Source organism: Sinocyclocheilus rhinocerous, unplaced genomic scaffold, assembly GCF_001515625.1.
Source record: "Sinocyclocheilus rhinocerous isolate Xijiao unplaced genomic scaffold, SAMN03320098_v1.1 scaffold1725, whole genome shotgun sequence".
Lineage (NCBI taxonomy): Eukaryota > Metazoa > Chordata > Actinopteri > Cypriniformes > Cyprinidae > Sinocyclocheilus > Sinocyclocheilus rhinocerous.
The window spans coordinates 662,943-674,297 of record NW_015627232.1 but is presented as its reverse complement, the minus strand read 5'-3'; the positions used below and the strand labels follow the sequence as shown (position 1 = coordinate 674,297).

Sequence of the window (11,355 nt, the reverse complement as noted above, 5' to 3'; positions counted from 1 at the left end):
AGAGAAAATAAAAATGTTGTACAAAAATTTTATTTCTTATTTTTTATTTGTCTTGCCAGGATACAATTCGTTTAACATTTACAACACAATAGGAAAAAGTGTCGCAAAGAGAAAAAAAATGAAGGTTGTACAAAAATAGCCTATTAGCTATTTTTATTCATATTGTCAAAATACTAAATTCATTTGACATTTTTCTGTTAACAGTAGGAAAGTCGCAGAAAAAAAAAAAAAAATGACATCTGTCATTTAAAATGATAGGCTAAGCAAAACAAACAAAACAGAGTTGAACGTCCTTCAAGGACAGCTCATCCACACTTTGCTCCATCCTTATTTTGCTCTGTCACTCATGTTCTCACTGAGGGCCGTATATTTACCACCGGTACAGCCTGCTCTGAGCATCGTTATGCACATGCTGCACAGACCCCGCAAATAAAACACGTGATGCAGAAAGCATGTGTGCAGCGCGTGCATGACAGTCCGAGTGCAGGCTGTACCAATGGTCAATAAGAATAAAGCGCACATATGCTGATCTAAATGGACGTCGGGAACGGGATATTGTTAGAACGCCTGCTCCCGTTCAAATTACACCAGAGTTACCGACCGCTACTGCGTTTTATTTGGGAATTGAATCCCACGGTGAAAAAAATCTGGTCGGGTCTCGTGGTTCCTGCAGGAGAGCCACGGGAATGCAGACCAATACACCTGTGTTTAATGTACCGTAAACTCTAGTGTGAAGGCGCACAACTCGCCGTCGCTTTGTTTCACACACACACACGCAGAGTCAGAGAGAGAGAATTGACGCGTTACATGTAAACTATATTCTTTGTTGTATTTTCCTGTCAAAATAACAGCGAGGAAAAGAGGGAAAATTCAAATGCACTAAAAACGAACAATTGCTTTACGCCGAATTGCCGCTATTTGAAAGTGAAAGTAAAATGCGCACGCCACTTTTGTAAGCTATTTAAAAGCGAAGGAAAGCGAGGAAAAGAGGGAACACCCCTGCCCCCACGGTAATACCGGTATTGTCACACTATATATATATATATATATATATATGGCCAGGCAACTCCCCGGATCTCAATCCCATAGAGAACCTGTGGTCAGTCCTCAAAAGGCGAGTGGACAAGCAGAAGCCCACAAATTGTGATATATGTGTATTTATATATTTATCAGTCTGGCGAGTAAACTAAAAATTTTACTAGCCAATGGCGATTCAATTGCCAAGGTGTCCGTAGAGGGCTGTCTTTGATAATGTAAATGTTCTTTGCTTGTTTTCTGTAGCTGATGATTGAATAACTGAGGAAATGTAAGCATTATATAATTAGTAACTTACAATGTTTTTATTAAATTGTGATCATGGTAAATACAAATTCAGTCATATTAAAAAAATAACATCCATATGCTACTTGACTAAAAAGATACAATGTGTAGTTAATAGATTACACTAACATTAGGCTGCTTTTAGCCATACCCTGGAGTTGGTTCACTCTCCGGATAATAAATTAGCATGATGATATTGTGTATCAGCGATCTCACAGTCTGATGATAGGATGATATGACTATGGCGCATATTGCCCAACACTATAAGCTTTTTTTTGCTCACAACACTTATTTCCACACACTGAATTTTAGTGACTAAATTGTTGTCATGCTGTTGTTTGTCCAATCAAAAAAAAAAAAAAAATTATTCTATGACTGTCATTCCAGATGTTTTAAAATGTTTTTGTCTCTTCTGTTCACCAAGACTCAATTTACTAGATCAAAAATACAGTAAAAACATTAATTTTGTGAAAGATGACAATTTTAAATAACTGTTTTCCATTTTAATATATTTTAAAATGTAATTTAAAAAAGCTGAAATTTCAGCAGTCATTACACCAGTCTAAAAGATACAATGTGTAGTTAATAGATTACACTAACATTAGGCTGCTTTTAGCCATACCCTGGAGTTGGTTCACTCTCCGGATAATAAATTAGCATGATGATATTGTGTATCAGCGATCTCACAGTCTGATGATAGGATGATATGACTATGGCGCATATTGCCCAACACTATAAGCTTTTTTTTGCTCACAACACTTATTTCCACACACTGAATTTTAGTGACTAAATTGTTGTCATGCTGTTGTTTGTCCAATCAAAAAAAAAAAAAAAATTATTCTATGACTGTCATTCCAGATGTTTTAAAATGTTTTTGTCTCTTCTGTTCACCAAGACTCAATTTACTAGATCAAAAATACAGTAAAAACATTAATTTTGTGAAAGATGACAATTTTAAATAACTGTTTTCCATTTTAATATATTTTAAAATGTAATTTAAAAAAGCTGAAATTTCAGCAGTCATTACACCAGTCTTCAGTGTCACATGATCTTTCAGAAATCATTCTTATATGCTGATTTGCTACTTAATTCTTATTAGAGTTAAAAACAGTTAATATTTAATGCTTAATATTTTTGTAGAAACTGTTATACATTAGTTTTTAGGAGTCTTGATGAACAAAGTTCAAAAGAACAGCATTTATTTGAAATAGAAATCATCCACAACATGATAAAATGTCTTTGCAGTCAATTTTGATCAATTTAATGCATCCTTGCTGGGGAACAGTAGTGTACATGTGGACCATTTTTATAAAAAAAATTATTCCCTTAGGAGGCCTGACAGTCACTATAAAAAAAAGAGCTGCATGAACATTCCTCAAAACATCTCCTTTTAAAGAAGTCCAGTCATATTAGTTTGGAACAGAGAATAGGCTTACTTTTTAGGCTTACAGGCAGGAGCTGTTCATAAATCTACAATATAAACATCACTGTGAGATTTCATTGTTTCCCCTATGACTTTCAAACATAATCCTCTGTGCATGACCAATGTTATTCTGCTATCTTCTGTCCACTGGCTATTTGTGACCGTCCAGTCGGCTAATGCTAAGTGGAGTCATGAATTTCCCTGTACTTCGCTGCCCGGGACACATCACATGATGTGTGTTCACCCTTAGCGGAGGAACAGTGTACCCCTCACGTGGACCCACACCCGCATACCTGCCCACAGCACAATGTGCTGCTTCAGCAAAGAACACAGTGCTAACTTTGCATACTAAGGGCAAATTACGAGCCCTGCTGCTGTTTTCAACTTTTCGACCCCCTTTGATGTCCTCTGGAGTGTGTTTGTGCATGAATCAAAGTATCTGAAAGGCCCACTTTAACGACAAACTCAAACAGAGGCTTAATCTCACACATGCTTCTTATCTGTAAGGCTCCAAACCGCAGCAGATAACTGACCTCGTTACAAAAACAAACCGAACCCTGAGTGCTCAGAAACCCCCAATTCCTCCTCCCTCGGTGTCTCCTGTTCTCTTTCCCTCTCTCCTTTTTTAGACACACGTTTCCACAAAGGCAGTCGGCTTGACCTGATTGAAAATGCAGGGGAGGTACATGGAGAAGGAGAGGAGCGGGTGACCAAAGTCGACACTGCAATGCAATTGTCACCAATGCACTCGCGTCCAAAGGAGAGATCATGTACGCAAGCGCTAAGGTCCTAGGGGATCAAACGTCAGAGTTCATCAGTGATTCTGATGTACAGATCTATACAGTGAGACGGGTGCTAAGCAACCGTGCAACCCTGAGGACAAGGAAGGGGTTGCATCACTCTGAACATGCAACGTAAAATTTTAAACTGGCTTTGGGCCTTAATTGTGCAACACAGAGTGTGATACAGGGCTCAATAACACAAATTTGTGATACTGGTCCACTCCAGTCGGATGAATAGTTCTGATTTTTACTTGCCACATATTCACTTTCCCCCTAAACATTATTGAATAATAAAAAAAATAAAATAAATAAATAAAAAAATAAAATACTATTATAAAATAAAAACAAAAAACCTTTACCAGAAAATTATTGCATATGGGGAAGATAATCATTAAATTGGTTTCTAATTTTCAGACAATTCTACCTGATAATTCCAAAATGACAAATTCAGCTAGATAACTTTACTTACCATCAGTAAAATTCACAAAACAATACAATTCTAAATAAATGAATGAATAAAAGAAAGAATAAAAGTTTAATAAATGTTTAAATGCCAATGAATGCAACATTGTTGAAATAAGCATAAACGATGACCAATGAGGCAAGTGACAGTCCTATGAATTATACCAACACCCTCTCAAACCAGTCCTGGGCCATCAGAGTGCTGGCAGCCATTGACTTGAGGCCCGGGTATACTTCACTTCCCGCATTCCGTTCCGTCCCGCACACAGCCACGTCCGCACAGCTTTTAAAGTATACTCAACCGTGGATGAATACGGACGGACGAGTGCGCGGCTGTCCGCGGGCCCTCTTGATGACGAAAATGACGTAGCGCAGACACGGACGGCCGAAGTATACTTTGGCCTTTACATAGTATGGAGAAGAAAAAAAAAAACTATGGAAGTCAATGGCTACCAGCAACTGTCTGCTTACCAACATCCTTCAAAGTATCATCTTGTGTTTTCAACAATACTCATACACATTTTGAACAATACAAGGGTGAGTAAATGACAGAATTTTAATTTTTTGGTGAACTATCAGCCCTGTGAAAGCCTGAAAACACTGATCTAGACAGTCTCATAGCTTTAAATCCAATAAAACGTCTAGCAAAATCAGTATCCATAGGCTCTTTGAGATAAATACAGTTCTCTTTAGGGCTGGGTATCGTTCAAAAATTTTCGATACCAGGTATCGAAATTTGGTACCGAACGACGAGACGTTTTTCGATACTCGATGATATCGAGGCAATTCGGTCGGTGCCTAAAAAGTATCGAACTCGATACCCAGCCCTAGTTCTCTTTTTGTTATATACCAGATTTGATACTGGACAAGCCAACGGCAAATAATAACACTATTCAAGATGCTTTAGGGACATCAGAAGCCCTGCAATAAAAAAACGCTGGACTTCTGCCAGAGAAATGCCAGCGTGTGGGGCTGAATCTTCAGCCTGTAGTTGCAAACCATCTTAATTGTGTCAGTATACCTTTAGAGAACAGAAGCCACCGTCTTCTCTAAATCAATATTGAGGACAGGGTTTGCCAGGTACTTTGAACTAATCACTCTTTACATGAGTGATTCACTCAATACAACAGATAAAGAGATCAGCGCTCATCCTCAACATGTAGAGCTCTCACCCTGTAGCAGTCATTACAGGCGGTTTTGTCTGCCCTGTAGTGACTCACTGTGACGTTATGTAAAAAATGTCTGCTTCAATCTAGTTTTCCTTGATTCCCCTCCCTGTTCCATGTTTTTCTTTCGTGTTCTATTCAACAGAATAATCATTCAGAGTATCAGGTGAGGCACAAAGGACAAGGAGTGCCATTTAAGTATGCGTCAAACACTAGACTCTATCACAAAAAGCAAGTCTTTCAAGGGACAGTCAAAATAAAAATGCAGTCATCAAATACACTTAATCATGTCATTACAAACCCAGATGTTTGCTTTTCCAAGATGGACTGCCAAGCTCCAAAAATGACAAAAAGTGCCATAAAAGTAGCTATATGACTTGAGAGCTTTATTTACAGTCTCTTGAAATCACACATTATCAAATCTCATTCACTCAAGAACAAATTAGATTCCTATATGTAGCACTAAAAATCATTTTAGTTTTCCATGGTTTCATTTAGAAAATATTTTAAAAATGGAGCTTATGCTACATGTTATCCGCTGGAACGCCACTCTCTCGTGAATGCGTACAACAGTTAGTGGAAACTAGAGTTTACTAGGGATGCTCCGATCAGGATTTTTGCAGCCGATACGGAGTACCGATTTCTTGTCATGGTGATCGGCCGATACGATGCCGATTCTGATGCTTCAAGCTACGGTTTCATCGGGCGCACGCGCTTTGCCCAGCCCGAAGTTAACTTCCGGTTAGTGTTTGTTTATCAGTCTGGCTATGGCAAAAAATAAATGTGTAAAATAAACATGCTTATACTTTAACAAATAAACAAATATTTAATAAAAATATAATTAAAGAGGAAGTATACACTGTAACCAACAGGGCACTCAGTATTCTGGGAAGTTTGTGTGCATTGGGAATCAAATTTTTTCAAATAAAGCCAAGCATTTTACATACAGCACACAGTGAAAATGACATGAATATGACATTGGGCAAAAGCATGAAGCGCAGCATAAAATCTTAAATATGGATATTTTTCTTACACAACCGCATCAATCCGCTTCAAAAGGCCTTTATTAACCCGCCGGAGCCATGTAGAGCACTTTTTATGATGGATGGATGCACTTTTTTGGGCTTCAAAATCTCGACCCCCATTCAATGCCATTATAAAGCTTGGAAGAGCCATGAAATTTTTTTATATAACTTCGCCACAAGTTTAAAGTTTGTCGATCGCGCATCTCAATGAAGCTGAACTCTCCTCCTGTCCGTATTCAATTCGCACGGACCGACCGTCATGCAGAGAGCACGCGATCGTGCAGGATACAAATGCACGCTTCATAAGATCTCACAGCTGGATTCGACTAAGTTTGCAAGGTTTTTGAAATTAGATGTTCATTAGTCATTCAAAGATTTGTTTAAATTATATACATGCATTTTTGCTGAATGCTGACGGCAAACGGGAAAGTATTATAATGTTTGCCTTTCTATTACTAACAATATAAAAGCAATTGTTATAATACTTTTTTGTATACATTTTAATTCCTTTGTTTAACAGTTCTATCTGATTAATAGACAGACTTCTGTCCGTGGACAGAACTGTTGACGACAGCGAACAAGAGGGAGAATGTGAGCACTGTGTGTTCAGGTGCTGCCGTTCTTAGTGCCGTCAAAATAAAAGTCCAGTGAAGAACGCATCTGCCAAACAGAAAAACTTAGCGGCCGATGCCGATATTTGAAAAAATGCCAAATATCGGCCGATATATCGGTCGACCACTAGTATGGACCACTTCAAAGGTACTTTTATGGTCAGAAAATTGTTCTGACTTGCTATTTGCCAGAAGTTAAAAAGTCAAGCTTGCAGTGACATTAGTCTACTGCAATGTCATTAGAACTTTTTTTAAAGTTAATTTGCATTTTTGAGTGAACTATTCTTTTAAGTAGTCCCAAATTCCAGGCCTTCAGCTGGGACCATGCCATCAATCATAAACAGGAAATGCAAGAGATTTATCTGGAAGTACATCCTGCAATGTTAGAACCACAGGAAACGGCTGGGAGAGGGAACAAAACAGCAGCACCATGTTCACACATGAGTCCGAGTGCTCTGAAACTGACACAAGCTGCAGCACACACTAACAATAGCCTGGCTTGATGATAACAGAAAGACTGCAAAACCCCCCCAAAGATCTGAGTCATCATTAGACCCACGTGACGCTCACAAAAAAAAGCCAAGGGACTGAGAAAGAAGGGTTATTGAGGTCTCGGTGGCTGAGGAGAGGACAATGAACAGCACAAATTACATGCAGAGTGAAACACTACTTTTACGAAAGTCACTCCTTAGAGACGGTTCTGGTTTCCTGAGCCTTTCCTGGAAGCTGCACCGTCCTGCCCTGCTTCCTGTGCCACAAGTGACATTCCTGACAGGAATCTACGGTAAGGAGGAGAACTTGGTTGTACAGAGCGCTTAGATGAACACTTCATCTGTTCACATGCACGTCCTCTTCCCTGTTTTTGTCATCAACTAAAACTAAGAGACAGTAAGAATTAAGTGGAATCAAAACAAAACCAACTGATAAACAGGCAAGTGAACACAGAAATTTAACCACAGACCTCCCCCAAAATAAAGTCTTATTCAGCTTCTGAATCAGGAAGTGATACATCCTATATTCTTTTGTTTAAGCTGAGTTAACTTCCGTTCATCTGAAGAAAAAGCAGAAGTTTTACATTGGATGCATTTTCCCAAGGAAATGAGTCAAAGACACAACATTCATTTACGAGGGAGGTGTAACGACACAGCAGAAATGTGTGACACAGCAAAATGTTTCTCTCCTAATTCAGAAATATCTGATAATCTGTCGCCACACGATAGTTTATCTTACGGTCAATTTCTGTGAATTTGAGTGCTAAATCTATAATTGATCTTTTTAAAATTAATAATTGTTCATTTTAAAGCCGAAATCTTCCTAGTCTGTTTTTTGTGAAGTCAGACTTACAGACCTATATAACGTGAGCTTGGTTTCATTTAGCAAGTACACACATTAATCCGACTACATCTAGCTAAGCATTGTGTAATTGATGTAATATACATTTCATTCTTCAAATATCTGACCACACGTGGTGTTATATATATAACTGGACAGTCAGATAGAGACTGTAGAGTGCAATAGAGCAACCGTCCATCTTCTTTAGCAGCCTTGATTCCACAAGTCCTTTCCCCATTAATTTCCAATAGGGATTTTTCAAAGTAATTTAAGAGTTATAAGCCATGAACCAAACCAACCAGCTACGAGGTAAATCACAACAGTACTAACTTGGTTTTGAAGCAAAAAAGTATTTGAAAAGACAAAGGTAAAAGACTGTATTTAAAAGGGACAATTCACCCAAAAATGAAAATTCTGTCATTAGCCTAATTGCTCATCCTCATGCCATTACAAACCTGTAAGACATTAGTTCATCTTCAGAACACAAATTAAAGGGTTAGTTCACTCAAAAATGAAAATTGGCTTGTGTTTTACTCACCCTCGAAGCACCACCGTGCTTCACACGGCTCCGGGGTGTTGCAGTTGAACAGTCCACAAGTCGTCAAATAAAGCACGCGCATTCATAATAAAACGTGCCTCACACGGCTCCGGGGGGTGAATAAAGGCCTTCTGTAGTGAATCCATGCGTTTTTGTAAGAAAAATATCAATTTTTCAAACGTAATAAACACTTTTATATCACTGCCGCCAACTGTCATACGCGGAAGCCGTTCCGGTAGATGACGTAGCACGTCGGCATTGCGTGATTAGTGACGAAAGTGGAGAGACAACAAAACAAAACGGCGGTCACGAATTAGAAGTACAAACCGAAGATTTGCAAAGAAAAATGTCGATATAAGCCAAGAGGAGACTGGTTTTCCTTTGCTAAAGGAAACTTTGCTTCCTTTGCTCCTATAAACAAACTCGCGAGACTACCATATCTCAGAGACGCGCGCCGCGCATCCGTCATATGCCTTCCGCCGGAACGCCTGAAAGAAGAAAGTCATATACACCTAGAATGCTTCGAGGGTGAGTAAAACACAAGCCAATTTTCGTTTTTGGGTGAACTAACCCTTTAAGATATTTTTGATGAAATCCGAGAGTTTTCTGAAACTGCATAGACAGCAATGTAACTACCACGTTCAAGGCCCAGAAAGGTAGTAAGGACATCGTTAAAATAGTCCATGTGACATCAGTGGTTGAATCGTAATGGAGCTACGAGAATACTTTTTGCGCACAAAGAAAACAAAAATAACGACTTTATTCAACAATTTCTTCTCTTCTGCGTCAGTCTTAGATGCGCACTTACGAAAGTATCATGACGCATGTGTGTGATGCTGCTGATGCAGAAACCGGATGCAAATGCACATGCTGTACATTCGTAAACATGTCATCAGCAGCACCACACGCATGTGTCGCGGTACTCTCATGAAGGCACGTCAAAGACTGACACAGAAGAGAACAACTGATGTCACATGGACTATTTTAATGATGTCCTTACTACCTTTCTGGGCCTTGAACGTGGTAAATGCATTGCTGTCTATGCAGAGTCAGAAAGCTCTCGTATTTCATCAAAAATATCTTAAATTGTGTTCCGAAGATAAACAAAGGTCTTACAGTTTTGGAACGACATGAGGGTGAGTAATTGATTACAGAATTTTCATTTTGGGGTGAACTATCCCTTTAATGGCTTTAATGGCAGCAAGAACTACAATTCCTTGAAGAATTGTGAATGACTACCGATTTAAAAACAACAGAGAAATGTAAAACAAATGATTTAAAGATGTTCATTGTATATAGTGACTCGATTATGTCATCTGCAGTGCTTCACAGAAGTGGATGGCACTAAAGAGCTGATTTGAATTTCTCTAATTGGTGATGATTTCGGAGAATCATGAGTAATGCAGATTTTCACCAGGATTTCCAGTGTTAAACACAAATATTTAGCTACTAGGTTGTTAATCGATATACCAGCTCACACTAGTTTTTTTTTTAACAGTTTATAAGTTATCTTTAAAAATTAATTCACCTATGGAGAAAATTTATATAATTTTTACTTCCAGAGCCCGACTGTTGCACTCTGTACTTCAATTATAACTATGCATGTAAACATACTTTTTAATGATGCAAAACTGATTCAGACCAAAAGTGGGATAGCGTTGAAATCAAAGTTGGTTTTGATTGAAGTCAAGCTTAAAAACACTATATAAGGGCCTAAATAACATTTTTTTTTTTCATAACACGGGATAGGTTTTTCCACTGAGAGCAATCTAATTCCATTGTGGTGAAAAGGAGGAAGAGGAAAAAGCAGAAAAGGAAAATGTAGCAGTGATAGAAGAGGACAGAGTTGTAAAGAAAAAGAGAAGTGCACTGTGCGTGAAGTGAATAGTCTAAGTGTTTTACTGCAGGAATGAGTAGCACATTCCCCTGTAAAACAAACGAGCCATCTTAAATGCCTAGATTTGTGCCGGCCCAAGAATAGCAGTCCAACGCCAGGCCGAGATCCCCGGGGAATTGTCAGGGGGAGAGAAGGGAAACTCGGATGAGAGGAAGGGGTTTGGTTTGTGGCTGCTGATAAGATGCTTGAGGGGGACATGAATACTTTGCTGATAGTTTGGGGTTTTCATTGGACACACAAAATGGGTCATGAAAACAAAGCTTTGAAATACCGAAAACAAACCACACAATATGGCAAAGGCTGCAATGATTCAGAGGTGATTTTTAAACATGCCAAAAAGGCAGCGAGGGTTCACCGGGTTCCTTACCTCTCCGAAGGCTCCCCTGCCAATCACTTTGAGCATCTCAAAGTCATCTCTGTGAAGGCGCATCTCCTTCACGGTGGTTGTGAATGGCTTCACTGTGAAGAGAGATGGAGAGAATTAGTTATGCAATGGTTTGAAAAAAAACAAAAAGCTTTGAAATGGGCAATGGAGAAAGATGCTGGCACAGCCATGCTAAGTAATCCTTGACATTGATGCACCAATATTAAAATGTTGGCAGATACAAATAAGCCGACAATGATAATATATAATATATAAATTACAATTTAGAATTATGGCCAAATAGCGCTGTCAAATGATTAATCGCCTCCAAATAAAAGTGTTTGTTTACATAATATGAGTGTGTACTGTGTATATTTGTTACGTATATATAAATACACAGACAAGCATACTGTATATATATATATATATATATAT

General features: G+C 38.6%; 1 protein-coding gene across 1 annotated transcript in view; it reads right to left on the bottom strand.

The window, feature by feature from the left end:
- The window catches only part of LOC107723369 (serine/threonine-protein kinase MRCK beta-like), an 88,894-nt gene that overhangs the window by 42,176 nt on the left and 35,363 nt on the right, over positions 1–11,355 (bottom strand). Inside the window, exon 2 of the mRNA XM_016531959.1 lies at positions 10,924–11,015. Coding sequence (XP_016387445.1) covers positions 10,924–11,015 — 92 coding nt within the window. The remainder of the gene's footprint in view (positions 1–10,923; positions 11,016–11,355) is intronic.